Genomic DNA, 27352 nt, shown 5'->3' on the forward strand with positions numbered 1-27352 from the left:
AATGAACATTTTGGTACATGACTCTTTTTGAATTATGGTTTTATCAGGGTATATGCCCAGTAGTGGGATTGCTGGGTCGTATGGTAGTTCTATTTTTAGTTTTTTAAGGAACCTCCATACTGTTCTCCATAGTGGCTGTACCAATTTACATTCCCACCAACAGTGTAGGAGGGGTCTCTTTTCTCCACACCCTCTCCAGCATTTACTGTTTGTAGATTTTTTGATGATGGCCATTCTGACTGGTGTGAGGTGATACCTCATTGTAGTTTTGATTTGCATTTATCAAATAATTAGTGATTTTGAGCATCTTTTCATGTGGTTTTTGACCATCCATATCGCTTCTTTGGAGAAATGTCTATTTAGGCCTTCTGCCCATTTTTGGATTGGGTTGTTTGTTTTTTTGATAGTGAGCTGCATGAGCTGCATGTATATTTTGGACATTAATCCTTTGTCAGTTGCTTCATTTGCAAATATTTTCTCCCATTCTGAAGTCTGTCTTTTGGTCTTGTTTATGGTTTCCTTTGCTGTGCAAAAGCTTTTAAGTTTCATTAGGTCCCATTTGCTTATTTTTGTTTTTATTTCCATTTCTCCAGGAGGTGGGTCAAAAAGGATCTTGCTGTGATTTATGTCATAGAGTGTTCTGCCTATGTTTTCCTCTAAGAGTTTGATAGTGTCTGGCCTTACATTTAGGTCTTTAATCCATTTTGAGTTTATTTTTGTGTATGGTGTTAGGGAGTGTTCTAATTTCATTCTTTTACATGTAGCTGTCCAGTTTTCCCAGCACCACTTATTGAAGAGGCTATCTTTTCTCCATTGTATATTCTTGCCTCCTTTATCAAAAATAAGGTGACCATATGTGTGTGGGTTTATCTCTGGGCTTTCTATCCTGTTCCATTGATCTCTATTTCTGTTTTTGTGCCAGTACCATACTGTCTTGATGACTGTAGCTTTGTAGTATAGTCTGAAGTCCAGGAGCCTGATTCCTCCAGCTCCATTTTTCTTTCTCAAGATTGCTTTGGCTATTCGGGGTCTTCTGTGTTTCCATACAAATTGTGAAATATTTTCTTCTACAGTGCTATTGGTAATTTCATAGGGATTGCATTGAATGTGTAGATTGCTTTGGGTAGTATAGTCATTTTGAAAATATTGATTCTTCCAGTCCATGAACATGGTATATATTTCCATCTGTTTGTGCCATCTTTGAGTTCTTTCATCAGTATCTTACAATTTTCTGAATAGAGGTCTTTTGCCTCCATAGGTAGGTTTATTCCTAGGTATTTTAGTCTTTTGATGTGATGGTAAATGGGATTCTTTACTTGATTTCTCTTTCTGTTCTTTCATTGTTAGTGTATAGGAATGCAAGAGATATCTGTGCATTAATTTTGTATCCTGCAACTTTACCAAATTCATTGATTAGCTCTAGTAGTTTGCTGATGGCATCTTTAGGATTCTCTATGTATAGTATCATGTCATCAGCAGCTATACATTTATATATCCACGTGCCTTTCTCCATTTTCCTTGGTTCTCCCTCCCTTCTTATAGATCCAGTGGTCTGTAAATAAGGACATTTATGTTTGTGAGCTTAAATCTTTTGCATGTTCCTAATAATAGAAAAATATATGAGACTCAATGGCATTCATTCTCATAATAATGTCAGTTCATTTCAAATATAAATGAATACTTTTTTTAAAACCTAAAATATGTATTTCATAGTCATAACTATTGTAGTGTAAGAATAACATAACTTTATTCATCACTTGGTCATAAACAGGAAAGCTCAAACCTTTATCAATCAAGAATATAACGACATTAGCATTTGGACCTAATTAAAGAATAAAGCAGTTTTCCCTCTGTTAGCAAATCATGTATAGAAATAAAACATATTTCAACAAAATGTCATTTTGTATTACACTTTAATTACTTCTGTTTTTATTAAACCCCAAACAAAACAAAGTTTCTGTGGGTCAATGAATGTAGCTTAAAAAATAAGGAAAGCATTAGTGATGGAAGTGGTACTTGTTCTGGGAAACATCTGCTGTTCTATCACTTATCATTACAGTTATATTTGATTTTCCACACAGAAAATTGTTTGCACCTGTCTTCAGTATTTTTTTCCAACACATATTTACAGCATATCATTAACACTCACTGCTTCCTCTGCTAAACAACACTTCACACTCTTGAATCAGTGCTGCTATTCATGTCAGAAGAAGGTGATTTGGCCATTTATCACTGTTCTGGAAGCATTTAGGTACCTGGGCTCAGGTATTCTCTTCAGAAGGCATTAGAAGTGATTGTTTGCACTGAGTTTTGTCAACCATGCTGTATAATTAAATCAGGCAGAAGAAATAGTTTGAGTTGCATAGTGAGATTATACACTTTCAAGGATACACAGGTACCACTGGTTGCATTCTATTACCGTATTATATCAGATTAAAGTTTAGAGCCTTTGGAAAATATGATCTTCATATGCTTGACACCACCAATTAAGCTTAATTAGTGTCACTTAGCTCACATTTAATTCTTTTGCTCACTTCCCAGTATCTTTTTAAGAATTGAACAGTGCCATATCTCTTGCATTAGGTAACAAGGGATGTGATCTGTCTCTCAATTCCTAGATATAATCCAGCCTCCTTAGCAAGCAACCTGGGCCTGATTGATCCAGTTTTACTGTTAGGGCCCAGTTTTCATGGGCAAGGTGGCCCACTGAAGATGAGACTCATTTAATTTTGTTGAAATATTAGACTGGGCATTCATTTATTTGATGGTGTAGTATACTCTGCACTATACTATGCTAGTGAAAACTGTACCCATAAACCTCTTTCTCAGCAGCCTACATTATTAGACTGGAAGATTCTAAATATGAAATATGTTACTTTCTCTTAATGGAGGTCAAATAAGAAAACTCTTCCACAGTGAGGTTATAGATAGCTATCATGGCATTTCTGATCTAAAGTTGATGGGTAAAAAAATCTACAGAAACTGAGCTACTAAAATTGTCCAGTATGTTGCATTTAAACAAGTGAAAGAGATTTGCATCAAAATCAAGCATTTGACTACGGCTCTCTCTTTTTAGTTTAATCCACTGAACTACCACCAAATGAAAGGAACAATACCAGGGTGGTAGAGGAAAGGGGGCAGGGAGTGTGGGTACTCTGCATTTAGATTTATCTGTTGATTTTATAAAATTCAAATTATCTCCCCCAATCCAAAGTACCAGATCCACACATGTTTTAATTGTCCTGGCTTTGGAACCAGATTGCCTGAGTTCAAACTGTGGCTTTGTCACTTAGTTGTATTGATATTGGGCAAGTTATTTAATCTGTCTATGTCTCAGTTTCCTCATCTATAAAAATGGGGATAATAATAGTGTCTACTTCATTGATTTGAATTAATGTATATGAAGCATCTAAAAAAATGTCTGTTACAGTGTATGTGCTATGTAAGTGTTAAGTAATAGCTAATTATTAGTCTTATTATTATAAAATCTAACTAATAAAAGTTAAACTTGGCTTTAAAAACACACATTTTTCATTCTAAACAGACGATTGCTTTGCTTGTTGTGTTTTTCCTATTGACCTCATTTATTTAATTGTTAGACATTTTCTCTGACCTTTGTCTTGCTATCCCATTGAGATTGTCCAGAAATCAAAACCTCCATTTCAGCAGGCATATCATAGCTGTCTCTCAGCATGTTCAAATAGGATGAGAGCAGCATTTGTGACATACTGCCCTCAGCTCACTGACCCAATTCAACTTGGGTCCATGCTGAAAGCTTCAATTGGAATTTGGAAGTACTTTCGCTGATGATCAATTTTAAGAGCTATCTTCTCCTGAAAGCCTACCAATCTAAACTATATGGCAGCTTCAGGAAGCAGAATAAGTAGACATTTCCTTGCTGGCAAAATGAGTGGGAGTTTGAATCCTGTATTTTTACAAATTACAAGTGTATACACAGTAATTTTTTTTTTTTTGCCACCATACCAATGTTGAGATAGTTCCTTATCTAAAAAGGAGATATTTTTAGCTCTAAAATTCAATGATTTCCTGATTAAAATTTGTTATGTTAGGTGTTTCTATAACCAACCCCTATATAGCCTAAACTTTATTTCTACTCCTATTATTTTTTTTTTAATTTTTATTTATTTATGGCTGTGTTGGGTCTTCGTTTCTGTGTGAGGGCTTTCTCTAGTTGCGGCGAGCAGGGGCCACTCTTCATCACGGTGCACGGGCCTCTCACCATCGCGGCCTCTCTTGTTGTGGAGCACAGGCTCCAGACACGCAGGCTCAGTAATTGTGGCTCACGGGCCCAGTTGCTCCGCGGCATGTGGGATCTTCCCAGACCAGGGCTCGAACCCGTGTTCCCTGCCTTGGCAGGCAGATTCTCAACCACTGCGCCACCAGGGAAGCCCCCCTATTATTTTAATTTAGCAAAATTTTCTTTATTTTGTTATAAGCACTTAATTTTGAACTTAAAATTCCCAATGTACAATTTTTTTTAATTAGTACCAAGTGTGTTCTGTACTTTAGAAAAAACAATGGAGAATTTTGACCTGCTTTAGGCAAAGAAAGAAGACAAAAACGAGAAACTCTCAAGGCTTTTTCTAGTAGCAGCAGTCTATTGCTCCTAAAGTAGCATCTTTTACTCTGTCATTTATTGAGATACTAATTTGGGTTTGTTCTCTCAGTTTGTAGACATTTTCTCTTCCTCATTCCAAGAAAGGACATCTACTCTGATTTTGAGTAGCTTGTTTCAGAGAGTGGAAATTTTTTTTAACATCTTTATTGGAGTATAATTACTTTACAATGTTGTGTTAGTTTCTGCTGTATAACAAAGTGAATCAGCTATACATATACATATATCCCCACATCCCCTCCCTCTTGTGCCTCCCTCCCACCCTCCCTATCCCACCCCTCTAGGTGGGCACAAAACACTGAGGTGATTTCCCTGTGCTATGCAGCTGCTTCCCACTAGCTATTTTACATTTGGTAGTGTATATATGTCAATGGAGAGTGGTAATTTTTAAATTATTTTGTGTTGCCACAGAAGAATTGTTGTAGGGCGCAAGATTTGGAGAAAACCTAGAACTGAAGTTTTGCTGAGAAGAATAGATATATTATTCTAAAACACACAAAACTAAAGACATAAGAAAATATAATTCAGAAACACTGAGATGACAGAGTCTCTGTTCTCAGAGTTCATCAGTCTATTAGGCAGACAGTTCTGTCTGCAATGACAATGCTAAGCAATGTCATAGAAGTATAGCGAATATCCTTTAACCTGGACTGAGGATGACAGGGAAGACTTTGAGGAGAGGTAATATCTAAGAAACAGCTTAATGTAGGAGATATCCAGGCAAAGAAAGACATTCAAGAAAGTAGGAGTGGCATGTGCAAATGCACAGGCAAGAGAGAGCATGGCACCTTCAATGAACTGCAAATAATTTTGAATGATTAGAGCACAGACTGCAGAAGGGTAGGGGTAGAGATTAGAAAGACATTAAAATATTTCAAGCAGAGGAATGATGTGATTATATTTGCATTTTGGAAAGGTTGTCCAGGTAGCACTGTGTTAAAAGGATTGTAGGGAACCAAAAGTGGAGGCAAGCAGACCAGTTCACTTAGAATAGTGCAGGGGGTCCAGGTGAGAGGTGATGATGTTTTGAACAAGAGCAGTGACAGTGGGATCTAAAAGAAGAGACATATTAAAGAGAAATTTAAGAAATAGAATCACAAGAATTTGGTGACAAACACAAAAGACCCCAAATAGCCAAAGCAATCTTGAGAAAAACAAACAAAACAAAACTGGAACTATCACACTCACAGACTTCAGACTACACTACAAAGCTACAGCAACCAAAACAGTATGGTACTGGCACAGAAACAGATAAACAGACACCTAGATCAATGGAATCAAATAGAGATTCCATAAATAAACCCACTCTTATATGGTAAATTAATCTTCAACAAAGGAGGTAAGAATATACAATGGGGAAAAGACAGCCTCTTCAATAAATGACGTTGGGAAAACTGGATAGCTACATGCAAAACAATCAAACTGGACTACTTTCTTACACCATATAAAAAATAAACTCAAAATGGATTAAGACAAATATGAGACCTGAAACCATAAAACTTCTAGAAGAAAACATAGGCAGTACACTCTTTGACATCAGTCTTAGAAATATTTTTTTTTGGATATGCCTCCTCAGGCAATGGAAACAAAAGCAAAAATAAACAAACGGGATTACATCAAATGAAAAGGTTTTTGCACAGTGAAGGAAACTGTCAACAAAATAAAAATGCAGATTACTGAATGGGAGAAAATATTTGAAAATGATATATCCAATAAAGCGTTAATATCCAAAATACACAAGGAACTCATACAACTCAACATCAAAAAAACAAATAACCCAATTAAAAAATGGGCAGAGTATCTGAATAGACATTTTTTCAAAGAAGACATACAGATGGCCGACAGACACATGAAAAGATGCTCATCACTATTCAACAGGAACATGCAAATTGAAACCACAGTGAGATATCACCTCACGCCTGTCAGAATGGCTATTATCAAAAAGACTATAAAAAACAGTTGTTGGTGAGGATGTGAGGAAAACGGAACCCTTGTGCACTGTTGGTGGGAATGTAAATTGGTGCAGCCACTATGGAAAACAGTATGGAGGTTCCTCAAAAACTAAAAATAGAACTACCATATCATCCAGCAATTGCATCCCTGGGTATATAACTGGAAAAAACTGAAACACTAATTTGAAAAGATACATGTACCCCAATATTCATAGCAGCACTATTTACAATAGCCAAGACATGGAAGCAATCCAAATGCCCATCAGCAGATGTTTGGATTAAGAAGATGTGGTATATATACACATGGACTATTACTCAGCCATAAAAAAAGAATGAAATAATGCCATTTGCAGCAACATGGATGGACCTAGAGAATATTATGCTTATTTAAATAAGTCAGATGGAGAAAGACAAATACTGTATGATATCACTTATATGTGGAATCTAAAAAATAATCCAAATGAATGTATATGCAAATCAGAAACACACTCACAGATATAGAAAACAAACTTGTGGTTAACAAAGAGGAAAGGGAAGAGGAGAGGGACAAATTTGGGTATTGGATTAACAGATACAAACTACTATATATAAAATAGATAGGCAACAAGGATATACTGTATAGCACAGAGAATTAGAGCCATTATCTTGAAATAAGCTAGAATGGAGTATGTGCAGAAAATACTGAATCACTATGCTGTACACCTGAAACTGACATAATATTGTAAATCAAATATACTTTAAGAAAAAAGGGAAAAAAGACCATAAATAACAATTGTTGGCGAGGATGTGGAGAAAAGGGAACCCTCATGCACTTTTGGTGGGAATATAAATTGGTGCAGCCACTATAGAAAAAAGTATGGTGGTTCCTCAAAAAATTAAATATAGAACTACCATATGATCCAGCAATTCCACTTCTGGCTATTTATCTGAAGAGAATGCAAACACTAATTTGAAGATATATGCAACCCTATGTTCACTGCAGTATTATTTACAATAGCCAGGATAGGGAATCAACTTAAGTGTCCATGGATATGTGAATAGATAAAGAAGGTGTGGTGTATAAATATATATAATGGAATATTATTGAGCTATAAAAAAGAATAAAATCTTGCCATTTGCAACAACATGGATAGACCTACAGGGTATTATGCTAAGTGAAATAATTCAGACAAAGAAAGACAAATACCATATGATTTCACTTATATATGGAATCTAATAAACAAAACAAATAAACAAAACAAAAATAGTCATAGATACAGTGAACAAACAGATGGTTGCCAGAGGGAAGTGAGGGTGAGAGGAGGAGAGAAATAAGTGAGGGAGATTAAGAGGAACAAACCTCCAGTTACAAAATAAATGAGTCAGAGTATGAAATGTACAGTATGGAGAATATGATCAATAATAATATAATATCTTTGATAACTAGAGGTATTGTGGTGATCATTTTGGAATATATAGAAATAATGAATCACTATGTTGTGCACCAGGAACTAACATAGTGTTATAGGTCAATTATACTTCTAAAACAAACAAACAAACAAACTCATAGAAAAAGAGATCAGATTTGTGGTTACCAGAGGAAGAGGGGTGGGGGAGGGGGAATTGGATGCAGGTAGTGAAAAGGTAAAAACTTCCAGTTATAAGATAAATAAGTACTAAGGATGTAATGCACAACATCATAAATATAATTAACAGTGCTGTATATTATATATGAAAGTTGTTAAGAGAGTAAATCCCAAGAGTTCTCATCACAAGGAAAACTATTTTTTTCTTTCATTTTGTATCTATATGAGATGATGGATGTTCACTAAATTTACTGTGGTTATCATTTCATTATGTATATAAGTCAAATCATTATGCTGCATACAAACTTATACAGAAAACAAACAAAAACACTGTAAGACATCTTGGAATAAATAAAAGATAGGCAAGATCTTTGAATTAGTCAGGGTAATGCTAGGCTATGCTGTGGTGACACATAATCCCTGAAATCTCCATGTTGTAACACAACACAGAGCTATTTCTTATAACTTATTTAGTTCTTATAAATTAATTACAGTTTTTCTGAGTCAGGTGGCCCTCTGGCACAGCTTTCTTTCAAGAGATGACTCAGCATTCCTGGAAGCTTCCAACTTGTGACAAGGCCATCTGTAACATGTGGTCTATTAGTGATGGAAAAGGGGGAAAAGGAATGGAGGAGGACAACTAGCTCTTAATTGCCCTATCATCCTAACCTATCTTCAAGGGAGGTTGGGAAATGTAGAGCTGAACATGGATATTTGGTGATCATTATCAGTCTCTGCCAACAAGTATAAGATTATTGAAAAGCATAAGGAAAAACTAAATAAATGGAGTGATATACCATGTTCATGGATGGGAAGGTGGGATAGGATTGGATGAAATTCCAATCAAAATCATAACAAAGATTTATGTGTGTTTATGTATGGAACTTCACGAGTTGATTCCAAAATGTTTATGAAAAACCAAAGGGCCTAGAACAGCTAAGACAATTTTGAAGAAAAAAATGAGGGGGAGGGGCTGACTCTAATAGGTATCAAAACATGTTACAAAAAATTATAGGAATTAAAACAGTGTAGTATTATCATAGGAATAAACAAAAATATCAATGAAACTGAATAGAATCCAGAATAGGAATCTAATATTTGGTAATGATAGTAGTTCAAATTAGTATGAAAGGGATGAACTAGTCAATAAACAGTGTTAGGGCAATTGGATATTCATATATAAAAAGTTATAATAGATTTTTATGTCACATAATTACCTTGACTAAATTTTAGGTAGGTGGATTAAAGAGCTAAAGGTTAAACAATACCGTAACAGTATTTGAACAACATATAGGGCTTATTTTCATAATATCAATTTGGGGAAGACTTTCCTAAACAAGATGCAAAGACCAGAAGCCATAAAGGAAAATACTGAGTGATTTGACTACATCGAAATTTAAATTTTCTATGTAACAAATCACCCCATAAACAATATTAAAACCCAGAATTGGGGGAAAATATTTACAACATATATAACAAAAAATTAGTATGCAGAATATAAAAAGAACTGCTAACAAATCATAATAGGGGCAAGGGCATGGATTGGTAAATCACAGAGGGGGTCATTCAAAATCACCAATAAACATGCTCAGATGCATAAGTAATCAGGGAAATGCAAAGTATAGCAATATGATGCCATGTTTTGGCCCATCAGATTGGCAGACAGTAAAAGAATAATAACTTCCAGTACGAATGAGAGTGTAAATTGATAAAGTCTTTTTGGAGTACCATTTGGCAGTTTCTATCAAAATTTTAAATGTACAGATTATTTAACCCAGGAATTCAATCTTTAAGAATCTACTCGTCAGAAATATACATGTGAACAGAGATATGTGTATGAAATATTCATTGAATCATTGCTTGCAATAGCAATAAAACTGGAAACACCTAAATGTTCATTAATAATGACTGGTTAAATGAATGTCATACCATGGAACATTATGCAACAATTAAAAGGGGGAAGCAAATTTTTATGTATTGGTATTTTATGATGTCTAAGATATATTGTTTTGTAAAAAGCCAGTTACAGAACTATAACATGAGCCAATTTATGTTTTAAAATTTTTCTTGAATGATCGCGTACCCTATACTCAGTGTGTCTGTGTGTGTATGTGTGCATGCACAGAAAAATATCTGAAAGAACACAGCAAACGACAGTTTCACATCTGGTGAGGAGCGATATTAGAAGTGCTGATGAATGAATATGTCAAAAATGTAGAAAATTCAAAGAAGTATAAAGGGAAAAGATTATTCATATAATCACACAATTCAAAAATAACTAATGTCACCATTTTGTGTGCACTCTTCTAGAGTTCGCACAAACACACATATGCATGTAGACTTCCGTCTCTTTTTTACACAAAATGAGATCATGCTAGATATGTTGTTTCTGTAGCTTGCTTTTTTTAAATTAAAAAAAATTTTTAAAGTATAATTGATTTACAATGTTATGTTAGTTTCAGGTGTACAGCTGTAACTTGCTTTTTTTTGTTTAACCATATATTGTGGACTTTTCCCCATGACATTAATTACCTATTTATTTACTTATAAAACATTTATAGGGCTTACTACATTTCAGACACTTTCCCAGATCCCTTGTTCATATATAGTCCATATTATTTTATGTTCTATTAAGACTTTATTTTCATTGCTGCAGAAGCATTAACTTTTGTGTATGTAACATCAACATTGCTCATACAGAGCAATATCAAAACAGGTATTTTGATATTTGAAGAAGCAGAAGGGAAAGAGTGCCCGTCACTGTGATTGAACTGAGATATTTTTCAAAGAACTTTCTATGCAGAGGTTGAGGATTTTATAGAAAATACCTGCAAAATGTTCTTTTGGTCTGGACTGCATCATGAACAGAAAAACAAGTCAATGACTCTTGTTACAAAACTTTATTTAAATATATACCACGTTCTTGATATGCATCCAAGTAGATTTTCTTACCACAAATAGGATTGTTAGTCGAATATTTATTGTCTGTTCAAGTTATGGCACAAGTAGTGCTTTCTATGCCAGTTCCCTTTGATCAGACCTCCTATGCAGACAGCCGCTGCATCTGTTTGGATCTTCCTTGTCAAGTTCTAAGTCCCAATTGCCGCAGAGATTTACAATATTTCCATGAAGTTTCCATTTCAGCCTGTGATACACCAATCACTATTAGAATATGGGCAAAAAGCCTGTAAATAAAGCTAGTGGTGGAATCCATAACAAATCTTTTCCAACAACAAAAGCTTGAATTTCACATGCCTCCTGAATTTCCTGTGTCTCATGACTAAATTTTAGGTATTCAGAAACAGTTTACTTGATAAATTATAACTTGGAGAGTATATTGTACTGTTTCTCTTGGGATTAAAACTGAATATTTACATTTAATTGTCTCTTTTAATGGAATTATAGATGTCACTTTTCATCTTGTAGGTTAAAATATCTAAAACCACTAATAGCCAGTAATGAGAGTGACTGTGGTCTGATTAATGGGGTACAACTAGAAAATATACGTTCAAGTTTACTAAAAATTCTCTAGCATATCTGCTGTTGCAGTCATGGTGAAGAGAACAGTGACCTGACAATTAGGAAACCCCGGTCGTAATCCTGGCTCTGTCCTTAATCATGTAACAGCAATGTTGCCTCTTATTGAGGGCTTTTTTATGTGTCAGGCACTTTGTTGAGGGCTTCACATGGATTTTCTCATATTCATTCTTACAAAAGTCCAATGCAATAGGTACTATCATCACTCCCATTGAACAAACAAGAAAATGGATAACTAGAGAGGAAGGAATAGTTTTCCAAGTGTTACAGTTAATAAGTGGAGGAACCAGGATTCAAAATCCAGGTCTCTCTGTACTCTAATGGATTCATGGTAACTATAATGAAAATAAACATTAGAAACATGAAAAATCCAAGTCTCTCTGATTCCAAACTCAATTCTTAAATAGTAATTTGTCCTGTTTTTCTAGCTTTTAAAGATTTTGGACAAGTTTCTTCCTCTCTCTTGGCCTCAGTTACAGAATGAGGAGATTGGACTAGAAGTAAATGATCTCTTATGATTTCCTCCAGCTCATTCATTTTAGCCATTGTTTCTTCTTTCTACTATATGGTCAAGCCTCATTCCCAAGTCTTTGACCTTGTATATGTTCAGAAATCTTTTTTCTGAATAAATGTTTTGCAACTATTTCTTGTGGAGTTTTCTTTCCATATTCATATTTAATAAAAGAGTATAATTTCCTTTAGGGGTATAATACTGAAATAGAGCTGAAATGGGGGTGTGAGTGGACTGGATGGCTCGCCATCGTGATCTGCTATATCCTGCTGTCACTGGAAAAAAATTCACAACTTAAAAGTTGAGAATTATGTTTTATTCAGCAGACAAAACTGAGGACTTAAGTCCAGGACACAGCAACTCAGATAGCTCTTAGAGACTGCTCTGAAGAGGTAAGGTAAGGGAGGAGCCAGGATATATAGGAGTTTTTGCAATAAAGACCAGGTAGTCGGAACATCAGAAGATTACTCTAATTAGATGGAAAGATATACCATGTTCTTGGATTGGAAGAATCAATATTGTGAAAATGACTATACTACCCAAGGCAATCTACAGATTCAATGCAATCCCTATCAAATTACCAATGGCATTTTTCACAGAACTAGAACAAAAAGTTCTAAAATTTGTATGGAAACACAAAAGACCCTGAATAGCCAAAGCAATCCTGAGAAAGAAAAACGGAGCTGGAGGAATCAGACTCCCTGACTTCAGACTATACTACAAAGCTACAGTAATCAAGACAGTATGGTACTGGCACAAAAACAGAAATATAGATCAATGGAACAGGATAGAAAGCCCAGAGATAAACCCACGTACATATGGTCACATTATTTTTGATAAAGGAGGCAAGAATATACAATGGAGAAAAGACAGCCTCTTCAGTAAGTGGTGCTGGGAAAACTGGACAGCTACATGTAAAAGAATGAAATTAGAACACTCCCTAACACCATACACAAAAATAAACTCAAAATGGATTAAAGACCTAAATGTAAGGCCAGACACTATCAAACTCTTAGAGGAAAACATAGGCAGAACACTCTGTTATAAATTGCAGCAGTATCTTTTTGGATCCACCTCCTAGAGTAATGAAAATAGAAACAAAAATAAATAAATGGGACCTAATTAAATTAAAAGCTTTTGCACAGCAAAGGAAACCATAACCAAAACGAAAAGACAACCCACAGAATGGGAGAAAATATTTGCAAACGAAGCAACAGACAAGGGATTAATCTCCAAAATATACAAACAGCTCATGCAGCTGAATAACAAAAAAAAAAAACAACAAACAACCCAATCAAAAAATGGGCAGGAGGTCTAAATAGACATTTCTCCACAGAAGACATACAGACGGCCAAAATGCACATGAAAAGATGGCAACGTCACTAATTATCAGAGAAATGCAAATCAAAACTACAATGAGGTATCACCTCACACTGGTCAGAATGGCCATCATCAAAAAAGTCTACAAACAATAAATAATGCTGGAGAGGGTGTGGAGAAAAGAGACCCCTCCTACACTGTTGGTGGGAATGGAAATTGGTACAATCACTGTGGAGGTTCCTTAAAAAACTAAAAATAGAATTACCATATGATCCAGCAATCCCACTCTTGGGCATATATCCAGAGAAAACCATAATCTGAAAGGATACATGCACCCCAGTGTTCACTGCAGCACGATTTACAATAGCCAAGATATGGAAGCAACCTAAATGCCCAACAACAGAGGAATGGATAAGGAAGATATGGTACATATATACAATGGAATATTATGCAGCCATAAAAAGAATGAAATAATGCCATTTGCAGCAACATGGATGGACCTAGAGATTATCATACTAAGTGAAGTAGGTTAGACAGAGAAAGACAAATATCATATGATATCACTCATATGTGGAATCTAATTTTAAAAAGTGATACAAATGAACTTATTTACAAAACAGAAACAGACTTACATATATTGAAAACAAACTTATGGTTACCAAAGGGGAAACCTGGGGGAGAGGGATAAATCAGGAACTTGGGATGAACATACACACACTACTGTATATAAGATAGATAACAACAAGGACATACTGTATAGCACAGGGAACTCTACTCAATATTCTGTGATAACCTATATGAGAAAAGAATCTAAAAAAGAATAAATATATGTATATGTATAACTGAATCACTTTCCTGTACACCTGAAACTAACACAACATTGTAAATCAACTATACTCCAATAAAATTAAAAATTAAAAAAGATTACTGTTAATGAAAGAAAACCAGATATCTCAAGTTAAGGAATTTAGCGCTTTTCTGTACATGGGAAGAGATACAAAAATCACAGCTCACTGAAATCATCCCTTTGATATGAACCTCAGCTATCTGGGGCCAGTATCCTGTGCTTTCTCATCCCAAGTCTCTTCAGGTTGCACTGTCAGGGGTGGATGCAGCAGTTGACTGCTTGATGCCGGGCATCCTGTTTCTATCCTGAATTCCCTCAGGGCTCACTCTTGGTGTGGTTGTAATGTGATGGCTTTATGGCTGCAACATCCTTTGTTTACTGATATGGCAGGCAACATTTTTTTTTCACTGATACAGCTAAGGTGTTCCTGCTGCTATACCTGCATACTACTGATGACCCAGAGAGTGAAGGAGACAAAGGAAGGGATGTGGTGGGGCCAGCAGAAGCCACCCCAATACCCTCTCAGGAGAGGCTACTTAGGATCCTATGGCCTGAGCCATAGCTTTAAGATCCCACTCCCAGCTCCACTTAGCTCCCTCAATTCTAAGTATATATTGAACACATGATATTTCACATTTCCAGGGGATATTATTCCCTTTTCCATTTGTGAGGTAGGCTTATACAGGCAGACTTCCCAGGTTTTACTGAAGAAGATCAACATTTGCTTATTTATAATGCCTGGACCACATTGTAAATGCCATGGTTTTACAACTTACTCTTAGACATCCTGGGGAAAAAACTATCCACCATAAAATCTTTTGTTCAAGAAGATTGTGGTCAATTAGTATTAATGAAAAATATCAATCAAATGTAAGGGTTTTTTTTAACATTTTTATTGGAGTATAATTGCTTTACAATGGTGTGTTAGTTTCTGCTTTATAACAAAGTGAATCAGTTATACATATACATATATCCCCATATCTCTTCCCTCTTGCGTCTCCCTCCCTCCCACCCTCCCTATCCCACCCTTCTAGCTGGTCACAAAGCACCGAGCTGATCTCCCTGTCCTAAGGGGTATTTTTGAATGGCAATTTCACATGGACTTATTGCGGGCAATCTGATAGATGGGTTCTACTATTAGGAAGGAACTGTAGTCCCCAAATAATCTTCACTTTAAGTCAACACACTTTATGCCACACATGTATTCCTGCAAAGTTGTCCTCAAACCACACTTCTGTCAATCCATATCTTCTCCTTTACTTCCACAATCATTTTAGAATTGCTTTATTTTCAATTCAATCTTCATTTGGCAGTGGTTCTACCCTACCTCTCTCTGCCTAGAAGTTAATAGCTTATGCAGCGCTGATATATACCATCAGGGAACTCCTAGAAACTCCTACTTAAAAGCAGCCTGAATTCTTTGGTAAAGCAAAGAACTACTTTGTAATGGGCACAGTCACCCTCCAAAATGTTGTGCTTTATAAATCTAGATCTCCTTATAGAGTGTCCTCTTAAAACAGGATGTGTCTGAATATGGACTAGCATCTCAAATCTAGCAGTCAAAAATTATTTTCAGGGGCTTCCTTGGTGGCGCAGTGGTTGAGAATCTGCCTGCCGATGCAGGGGACACGGGTTCGAGCCCTGGTCTGGGAAGATCCCACATGCCGCGGAGTAACTAGGCCCGTGAGCCACAATTGCTGAGCCTGCGCGTCTGGAGCCTGTTCTCCGCAACAAGAGAGGCCGAGATAGTGAGAGGCCCGCGCACCGCGATGAAGCGTGGCCCCCACTTGCCGCAACTAGAGAAAGCCCTCGCACAGAAACCAAGACCCAACACAGCCATAAATGAATAAATTAAAAAAAAATTATTTTCAGAAGATCTGAAAGACAAAATGATGTTCAAGATTCAGCTTATCTGTCCTTAAAATTATCAAATCCAGATTTAGAAAAGGAATGGCATTTTCCTGTAGGCAATTTTTTCCAGTCATAATAAAGATCAATAGAGAGCAGTTTTAAGTTCTGCACAAATCTTTTTGTTGCTATTGCTCAACCAAAGGAAACCACTTTCTGGTACATTGCCCATTTCTGACTTGAAAATTGTAAGCTCCTTAGGGTATAGAACTTAGCTTATATCTAATGCTTTGTAAACTTACCTATCTGTAAAACTTAAATGTTTACATATTATGCAAGTAGCTTCCATACCAAACAAAGGTGAATTTCTTCAAAACTTTAGACCATATTTGACCTTAAGAGTCTTATTCCAGGGTATTATTTTGAAAATATATTTCTAAGACAAATCCAAATCAAAAAGGACAATTTCACATCACATGTACCAAAGGCACTAAGTTTAGGTACCCTACCTATAGTTGACTTCCATTGTAACAACAGTTGCTTTTTACAGCACATACTTGTTAGATGGGTATTGCCTCTCCTACAGTTTTTCTCAGAATAAATTGATAGTGGTTAGAAATCACCAAGATAATTCTCTGCCACAGTTCTTCTCAAGTGTAGATAATATTTGCTTTTTTCCTTGATTTACTCCCCCTTCTGTGTGGAACTTTGAACCTGAAAATTTTATGACATTTCCTAATCAGTAAAAGTCCAAATTTGCACAGTACACAAATGCATTCACAAACCTACATACATATTTACACAGATAGAGGTGGTTTGGAATGTTCTAATAATGAAATTTCCCAGACATGTTTATTTAAAATAAAAATTTAAAATTTTGTGTTTGCAAGTATCAGAATTCAACATGCATTTCTTTTTTTATTTAAATAAATTTATGTATTTTATTTATTTATTTTTGGCTGTGTTGGGTCTTCGTTGTTGAGCGGGGGCTTTCTCTAGTTGCCGTGAGCGGAGGCTACTCTTCATTGCCGTGCACAGGCTTCTCATTGCAGTGGCTTCTCTTATTGCAGAGCATGGGCTCTAGGTGTGCGGGCTTCAGTAGTTGTGGCACGCAGGCTCAGTATTTGTGGCTCACGGGCTCTAGAGCGCAGGCTCAGTAGTTGTGGCACACGGATTTAGTTGCTCCGCCGCATGTGGGATCTTCCCACACCACAGATCGAACCCATGTCCCCTGCACTGGCAGGTGGATTCTTAACCACTGCGCCACCAGGGAAGCCCTAACATGCATTTCTGGAACATCTAAAGAAATCTGATTATGAGACAGGAATGTCTCAAACAAACCAAGGGCAGGAATGATACTGGGCCTCAGGAAGGACTTGATTGTGGAATTGGAAAGCTCTCAGAAACCAACTCTAGGTTCATCTGGCAGTTCTGTGTCTCATCACTGCTTCTTTCTTTGCAAACTGTCTTTGCTTTCCTAGCCACATGGTAGAAAATATGGCTGTCCATAGCTAAAGAGATTTTGTGTTATGGGTCAACCACTCAGAAAGTCAAACTCTTTATGAGTCCCAATTCCGAAGAGGGTCAGGAGCATGTCCCCACCCTAGATAGAAACCACCGTGGCCAGAGGAGCAGGGTTATGCAGGAGATACATGGCCATGAGACAGGTGTTGTTAGGTGTTAGAGATGCAAGGATGAATAGCAGGGCACCTGCCCTCAAGTTTCTCACTATCTAGGAGACAGAAACAAAATCAGAAAACTTAGATTTCTATGAGATAAGGGCTTTCTGAACAGTTTTTGGTGGGGGCGGTACAGAGGGAAAAGTAACTTTGCCACTTGGAGTTGCCAAAGTGTTAGCAGTTGAAGTAACATTATAGCTGGGTTTAAAAGGCAGAAAAGAAGGGTCAGGGGAAAAGGGGTGTGGTGATAGCAGAGAGAGGCCAGGAAATTCCAGAAAAAGAAATGGCATATGCAAAGGGCCAAAGAGTTTGAAGATACTGAGAAGTTCGTCGTGTCTGAAGAATAGAGTGTGAGGTGGGGAGGGAGGTAGAATGATAGATGAAGCCAAAGAGGAACATGTTGGTTTATTGGAGTGTCTCGTTTCATATGCTATGCTGAAGAGTTCAGACTGTATTTAATATGGAAAGGATTTTAAGGAGAGAAATGACAAGGTCGGGGCCTTTATTTGTATTTATTTTTTAGGTGAAACTCTACCACCAGTAGGGCAGGCAGATACAGCTCATTACGATGAAAGAATATAATCTTACTAGTAGTAGATCACAAACATGTTTCAGTGCATACTGAATTAGGAAGAACAATCCAAACCTTTCTAACTGTGCGAACTTGGACAAGTTATTTTATCTCTGTGCTTTAGTTTCCTCATCAAGTTCCTCATCTGTAAAATGGAGAATGATAATAGTACCCACAGGTTGTCTTCAGGTTAAAAGTGTTAATAGAACACTGCCTAGTACATAGTAGGCACTACACGTGTTACCTGTCATTTCCTTTTCTACTCTCTCTCTCTGCCTTGACCTCAGGGTCCCAAGCTACACCTTTCCACATTTGGTGCAGGCTGGGAATAAATGCCCACTCAAGGGCTTCACTGTTGCTAACTTTGGCGTGTTATTATGCTAAGTGGGTCCCTTCTCATGATATGTAAGCATGAGAAGGAATCCATGTACTGGTTTCTGCCTCAATAGGTAATTGGAATAGAATGAGGAGCCTAGCGTCAGGAAAACTAATTATAGTAATTAATCTGAAAGAGAATGAGAACAGAGGATTGTGGGAATAGAGAGGAGGCTGTGATCAGTAAGATATTCTGAGATAAAATCAATAAGATATTGTGCTCAACTGAATGAGGGAGCTGAGGAATTGAGGACTGTAATTCTACTGTGTCAACTACTTTGGTTTTAAAAATCTGCCCACATTTCAATTGATTTATTTGTTCCATCAGTAGCTCTATTTAGATAAAGACAACTGGCATGATCTCCACTCACTAGTAGACTTTTTATTTATTTAAAAAAAAATTTTAAGGACATGTGGCCTTTTGTTTTATTTTTTTATTTATTTTTATTTTTGGCTGCATTGGGTCCTCGTTGCTGCGTGCGGGCTTTCTCTAGTTGCGGTGAGCAGGGTCTACTCTTCATTGCGGTGCGTGGGCTTCATTGCAGTGGCTTCTCTTGTTGTGGAGCACAGGCTCCAGGTGCGTGGGCTTCAGTAGTTGCAGCACGTGGGCTCAGTAGTTGCAGTGTGCAGGCTCTAGGGCACACGGGCTTCAGTAGTTGTGGCGTGCAGGCTTGGTATTTGTGGCTCGCAGGCTCTAGAGTACAGGCTCAGTAGTTGTGGTCCAAGAGTAGCCTTTTTAAAAAATTGAAGTATAGTTGATTTACAATAATATATCAGTTTCAGGTGTACTACATAGTGAGTCAATATTTTTATAGATTATACTCTATTTAAAGTCATTACAAAATAATGGCTATATTTCCCTGTGCCACACAATATATCCTTGTTGCTTATCTATTTTAGATTGATACATAGTAGTTTGTATCTCCTATATCCCTATCTTGCCCCTCCCCCCATCCCTTTCCCCACTGGTGACCACTAGTTTGTTTTCTGTATCTGTGAGCCTGTTTCTCTTTCATTATATTGTTCACTTCTTTCTCTGGCTCATTTCACTAAGCATAATACCCTCTAGGTCCATCCATGTTGTTGCAAGTGGCAGAACTTCATTCTTTTTTTATGGCTGAGTAATATTTCATTGTGTATATATATACCACATCTTCTTTGTCCTTTCTTCTGTTGATGGACACTTAGGTTGCTTCCATGTCTTGGCTATTGTAAATAATGCTGCTATGAATACTGGGATGCATGCATCTTTTTGAATTAGTGTTTTCATTTTCTTTGGATATATACCCAGCAGTGGAATTGCTGGATCATATGGTAGTTCTATTTTTAGTTTCTTGAGGAACCTCCATACTGTTTTCCATAGTGGCTGCACCAATTTACAATCCTACTAACAATGTACTGGAGTTTGCTTTTCTCCACATGCTCACCAACATTTGTTATTTGTAGACCTTTTGATGATAGCCATACTGACTGGTGTGAGGTGACATCTCGTTGTTTTGATGTGCATTTCTCTGATGATTAGCAATGGTGAGCATTTTTTTCATATGCTTGTTGGCCATTTGTATATCCTCTTTGGAAAAATATCTATTCAGGTCTTCTGCCCATTTTTAAATTGGGTTTCTTTTTGATACTGAGTTGTATGACCTGTTTATGTATTTTGGATATTAACCTCTTGTTGGTCATATTACTTGCAAATATTTTCTCCCATTCCGTGGGTTATGTTTTCACTTTGTCAATGGTTTCCTTTGATGTGCAGAAGCTTTCTTGTTTGATGTCTCATTTGTTTGTTTGCTTTTGTTTTTCTTGCCTGAGGAGACAGATCCAAAGAAATATTGCTAAGACTGATGTCAAAGAGTGTATTACCTATGTTGTCTTCTAAGAGTTTTATATTTTCAGGTCTTACATTTAAGTCCTTAATCCATTTTTAGTTTACTTTTGTATATGGTGTGAGAAAGCAGTCCAGTTTTCCCAGCATCATTTATCAGAGGCTCTCTTTTCCCCATTGTATATTCTTGCCTCCTTTGTTATAGATTAATTAACCATATAAATGTGGATTTACTTCTGGGCTCTCTGTTCTGTCCCATCGATCTATGTGTCTGTTTTTGTGCCAGTACAATGCTGTTTTGATTACAGTAGCTTTGTAATATAGTTTGAAATCAGGGAGGGTGATAACCTACAGCATTGTTCTTCTTTCTCAAGATTGTTTTGACTATTTGGGGGTCTTTTGTGTTTCCATACAAATTTTTGTATTATTTGTTCTGGTTCTGTGAAAAATGCTATTATTGGTGGTTTGAAAGGGATTGCACCTAGAGGGTATTATGCTAAGTGAAATAAGGCAGGCAGGAAATAAAAATACTCTTTTAATTCACTTATATGTGGAATCTAAAAAACAAATGAACAAACAGAAATAGACTTATAGATAGAGGAAAAATAGGTGGTTGCCAGAGAGGAGGAGGAGTGTGGGGAGGATGAGTGAAATCAGTGAGGGAGATTAAGAGGTACAAATTTCCAGTTACAAAATAAATGAGTCACGGGGATGAGATGTACAGCATGGGGAATATAGTCAATATTTTAATAACTTTGTATCATGACAGATGGTAACTAGACTTATCGTGGTGATCATTTTGTAATGTATAGAAATATTGAATCATATGTTGTGTACCTGGAGCTAACATAGTGTTAAATGTCAATTATACTTTAATTAGAAAATAATAAAAATAAGTGAAAATAAGAGAAAAATGCTATGTTGATAACATGAAGAGTAATAGTATCTAATATATAGTAGAATGTGAATAGAAAACTAAGAGCTATTATTTCACCTTTTCAAGCTCTACAAATCCTCTGCTGAATTAGTATAGTCTTGCGATTTTTTCCCACATGAAAAATTTGAATAGAACAATTCACTAATGCTTCTCGAGTAGAAAGTTGTCCATCTCTAAAGAATATTTCTTTTAGGGGTCAACTGTCTCATTGACGGGAAGAGGATTTACACATGCAAGTCCTATTAACATTAATAGGTGTTACCAGCATAAATCTCCCTGTAGTGATAGGTGAAAAGACCCTCCAGTCTACTAGGATTCAAGTTCTAATGATTACCTGTCAAATGGTCCTAAAAGTCATCATCACCAGAAAGAGCAGACGTGGCAACTTGTATGGGAAGGGCATCTCATTGCAGCCCCACAGCTAAACTATGTTAATAGAAAGAAAAGTGGCCTTCAAAGTGTGACCTGGGATGTTGTGTTAAACCTCTTGCATTTTTAAAAAGCCATCATTAAAGAAGAGAACTCAAACATACCAAAACACTTGTTTAAGAAAAAAAAAGTGTAAATACTCTTATGAACTCCAAGGTGCTTGAAGGATAATACAGCTATTTGTTTAAAAATTCAATTAACCTTATCTTTCTTAAACTTGATTCATTAATAATCTCACAGATAAATTGCCAGTTTTGAAATAATGATGTTATCTTTTGAATATGTCCTGTCTGGGAAGGTTTAAAAACGACTTGGAATTGACAGAAAATGTCACTCTTCTTTAATTATTTGATTCAAGAACAAATCATAGTTCAGTGAATGATTTCTGCATGAAAAGAACATCAGCAGTCTCTTATCTGCTGCAAGTAAGCTGTTGGGGACTCAACGACCACAAAGAAAAACACTTCATGTTCTCATTCACCAAGTAAATAAGAAAAACGTTTCAGATTCTCATACACTAAGTGAGATGCGAAAACAGTTTGCAGGTAATGTATTGTAAAGCCATATCCCATGCCTCAGAACACTGATTTCAAACAGAATGAGATCTGATGCTGGCATCTAGAAATTAAATCATACCCTAAGTAAAGTAAGTAAGCTAAGTAAATCATACCCATGTATCATTTGATTGCCTTTTTCAGAGACCTGACACAGTTGGCAGATGCCTAGAAATAAAACCAAGTATACAGCTGGACAATTAACTAAGAATTTAAGTAATAGACTGGTATCAACAAATAAATCAGTTCCAAGACAATTTTTAATTTCTTGGAATATATACAAAATTTTAATATTAAAAAATAGGATACCACGCCTGAAAGGCATTAAAAACAGACTTTATTTCCTCTGAAAACTTACTGTTACAGTGTGCAAATTATGAATAATCATATATTCATGCTTTTGGAAATGCATATAAGAAAATCAATCAAGAGTTGAGGAGAAATTATCCAATACCAATAGCAGTAAATAACTTATTTGTAAGAAAACTGCTTTGAAGGATCACTACTATTTAGCAATCAAATTTCAACAAATTTTTTTTTGAGGTTTTTAGGACTTTAGACAAAGGGCTGCCTTCTCCAGAACTACAGCTGTGACAGAAGTTAATCATTAGTGTGGCCATTATTTTACACAAAGGGCTGCCCATCTCAGAAACTACTATTCCAGAAGTTAACCATTAACATGACTATTTTCCTATGAGCAGCTAGATATCATAGAAGACAGAGAAATTATAACTCAGTTTTCCTATAGAAAAATATATGTTTGTAATATACATATCATATATATCTATCTTTTTCTGGGCAGGCATACCAACTAGACAAAAATACAGTAGCAACATAGGGTTAGTAACCCGTTTTCATGTTGATCACTAAACTGAATGGTATTATCATTTTCGGTTAATAAGAAGCATGCATAACATAAACATTTTAAACACATGAATAAAAATTCTTTGATAATAGCTATTTTCAAAATTTAAAATTAGCTACTGAAATTTCTGCATCACATACAGCATCTATATTTTATTCATATGACTTCAGGCTTACGGTTTTACAACAAAACTAAAAGGTTTTCCTTTAAAGCTATGAAAACAAGTATTTGCAGTAATTAAGATAGCTGAAAAGAATGCTCTTAGAATAATTTCTATTACATTCTGAGGCAACAGGAAATATCTAAAGTTCTCTAACAACAGGTTTTTAACAGTTGTGTATTATCTTAATCATCACTAATCATATTCAGGAGCTTTTAAACATTTCAACAGTATTTAATAAATAACCTGGAAGAGAAATTCCGATGCTGGCTAATGGATGAAATAGGGTACAGTATGGACTGGGCCATGAGACCACAGAATATCTCCTTCATTGTTCTACAGAGCTGTAGTAAAGCTATCAGTATTTTTCTAGTCATTCTGGGTGTACCTGATTGGCTGTTTACATAAGTGTGCATGCTGCATCAAGAGGCCTTAACTCTAAGACTATAACAAAGTACAATATCTTAATTGGTGCAGCTTACTGCAATTGTATTCAGACTCAATACTCTCATATAGTGGAAGCTTTTATATTGCTGGTACTGCGGGGCAGAGCCAATACCCGGTGCTTATAGGTATGTATTGTGCATTTAGCGCATGCTGCAGTTGGGTTTCAGGAAATATGATTTAAGATAGATCTGAATCCATATAACAAAGTAGGTTATAATGTGATTCTATTGTCCCTGATTTGTATAACATTATAAAAGGGGAAGAAAGGGATAGAGGGGATTAAAGAGATAGGGGAGAGGCTATGCAATGGGGAGAAGGATTAGGAGTAGCCTGAGAGGCTGGGAAGATTTTCTTCTGGATTCAGCTATATCCGCAGGGGGTTTAAAAGGTGAGGAAAGAGCTACATTCCTTGATTCTTTCCATTTCTCATGAGGCTGTGACCTGACAGATCTTCTCTGAAATCTGGAGAGGTCAGAGCCCTGCTGCAGCTGAAGTATGTAAGAACTATGTGCTTTCTACTGTAGCCATGGCTCTCTGATCAGCAAGATAGGCCAGACTGCATGACAACACACTTTTAATGTATTTATTTATTGAAATAAGTTGTTGAGTCCAAACTATTGCTCAAAAAAGGTAAACCATTAGAGCTTGGAATTTGGAAAGATTTTAATATAGGCACTATCACTGTAACTAGATTTGCTGCCTATGTACAGCCCTTATATTTTTATGTTAAGTGCATATTAGGGTTTACCAATTGTCATATTCTATTTAGAGTCCTTGGTGGTTTCAGGTTTACCTACTAGAAGAGGAATATGAAGAGTTTATAGACTGTTTTCCTTATCAAGATTCAAAACCACAATTCCACGTTACTATGTTTACTTTTCTATTAAACTATAAAATACTAATTAAGGAAATAGATTTTTATTTTAAAAGCTTAATGCAATAAGAACACTATGATCTATTGTGTTGGGGGAGGTGACAGCAAACAATTATTTGCTGCATGAGATCTTTGATATTCACCCTCAAGTCAATGAGAAAATTCTGAAACAACTTTTATTCCAGAAAAACCATTCTAAGGATGGCACTGCATTTATCTTCAAAATCATTCTCATACAGTAGACATATGGAGAAACTGAGGCCCAGAAGTTAAACAATTTGCTTAATATCATCGGTGGCATAGCTAGGACTAAATTAGGTCCATAGACAATTAGGCTAGTGCTCCAGATACTCGACTAGACAGAATTTCCAAATACCAATGAGCCTATTCAAATCTTTCCTTCCATTTCTTCAGTATTGAGTCTTCCTAGTGTGTTCAGGATTCACATACAAATATCACTACTAACATTTAAAAGAAAAAAAAAAACACTGAGTAATGAACTCATGACTTGTTTGTAAAAATGTCTACTTTAATATTAGCATTTTCAATACTCAAGATAGAAAACAAAGCAAACCTCCATTTCAAGCATAGGCTCCTGCCTGGATCATGACACTTTAGTTTTTATCAGCTACATTTACGCATGCTTTTATCATTTGTGTCACGATGCTCATATCCATAAAGAAAATATAACTCAAATAATCAAAGGAAATATGTAAGCAGATTTTGAAGATGTGGTTTTCAAACAAAGATCCAAAGTGGCAAGCAAAAGCTGTCCTAATACCATAGAATTATTAACAATGCATAGGATCACTTTCATAAACATAGCTATATTTCTAGGAATCAATCCATTTATAATTTTTATCTGCTAATTCCACAGGTTTGGTATCTTAAATCAGGCAAGTCAATGTGCTTTACAAGTGTTTTGTGGTCTTGGAATGTCCTTTTTAAGGAAAATTCCCTTTTGGATTTCTATCATCTGTTTCTCTTGGTAATTCTGCATGTCAACTGGCTGCTGCTTTGTAACATTTTTCAAACAGTTCTTCCATCAAGAGGACTCTGAGGCTAGGAGGATTTTCCAAAATGTGCTATTCAGTTTGGTGCATACTCGTTATTCAGAGGGCTCCTCTGGGTTTCTCAGATTTGCGCTTTCCCTGGGAGTCTCTGAGTTGGCCTCTGGTATAGCACTGGATTCTGAAGCCTCTGGTTGTAAACTGTCTCCATCAAGGATAATGTCTTCAGGATTTGGTGGGGGTGGACAGAAGTCTTCGTTGGGGCAGATTTGTTGGAAAAGTGCTTCAGCCTGGCCAGGGAAGAAAGGGCACAAGAGTTTTTGAACATTAACTTAAAATGTATGTGCCTTTCTGGAACTATCAAAAAAATGAAGTATCACCCTTAAAATTTTCTTTAAGTTATAGAACTTTACACAGCACACATGACCTTCTAAAAACTGCTTTCAGAACTCCATGACTTTTCTTCCTCTAATTTATACATTCATTCAGGCCCACCCTTCAAGTATATCAGTACTTGCTAAGACTCTTTATAAAGTGCTCAAACAGTTGAGATTTTAAGGTCATTCATTCTACATGTCAACAGAAATATAATTTCCCTTAATATCCTTTATATAATTTCCTAATAGAGCCTGTTTGTGATATTTGTACAGTCTAATTTAGCATATACTAAGTTTAACAAGTCATTGTTCAAATCAAGAAAATTCTTCACTGTTTGCTCAACTATTTGCTTTTCTAATTTTCCTCTCCCTGTGCTTTGAGGAATATAACACAGAGTCCAAGACAATGGACACTGAATAGATAACCATGCCCAAATGCTGGCTCTGCCACTTAGCAGCGATGTGATCTGGGGAATGCTTACTCAGCTTCTGAGCCTTGCTCTCCTTGCCTATAGAATGGCAGAGAGTAAGCCTTTCTATTTGGAAACTGTAATCATTGTTATTAATAATAACATAAATTAAAATGTTGAGATTTAAGCTGAGCTTAGTCTGGCAGGGTAAGAGAATAATAAAGTAAATGTGATCTTAATTAACAACAAATACACACACATACAAGAAAGTAAATGTGGCTGGTAGCACTGTTATTCTATTCTAAACATATTCCTACTATTATTTAGATGAATACAGTTCTTTGTTAGATAAGGGTCCCTGACAGGCTAGGGAGCTTGCACTCTAGCCTACTGGTAAAAGAACGTCATTAAAGGGTTTTAAACATATGCTTGTTTTGCTTTAAAGGTTACAATGTCTGTCTGTACCACTTCAACCCCTCTTCCCAAAGTACACGCCAAGGTCATCCATTACGCCAGGAGTTGACAACTATGGCCCACATGCCAGATCCAGTCTGCTGCCTGTTTTCATAAATAAAGCTTTATTGGGACAGTTACTCTCATTCATTTATCTATGGTCTACGGCT

At 36.2% G+C, this 27352-nt stretch overlaps 1 protein-coding gene across 1 annotated transcript in view; it reads right to left on the reverse strand.

The window, feature by feature from the left end:
- Positions 1-22906: 22906 nt before the first annotated feature.
- The window catches only part of CHM (CHM Rab escort protein), a 169439-nt gene continuing 164993 nt past the window's right edge, over positions 22907-27352 (reverse strand). Inside the window, exon 17 of the mRNA XM_036839292.1 lies at positions 22907-26232. Coding sequence (XP_036695187.1) covers positions 26041-26232 — 192 coding nt within the window. The 3' untranslated portion in view covers positions 22907-26040. The remainder of the gene's footprint in view (positions 26233-27352) is intronic.

The sequence above is a fragment of the Balaenoptera musculus genome, chromosome X (assembly GCF_009873245.2).
Source record: "Balaenoptera musculus isolate JJ_BM4_2016_0621 chromosome X, mBalMus1.pri.v3, whole genome shotgun sequence".
Taxonomy (NCBI): domain Eukaryota; kingdom Metazoa; phylum Chordata; class Mammalia; order Artiodactyla; family Balaenopteridae; genus Balaenoptera; species Balaenoptera musculus.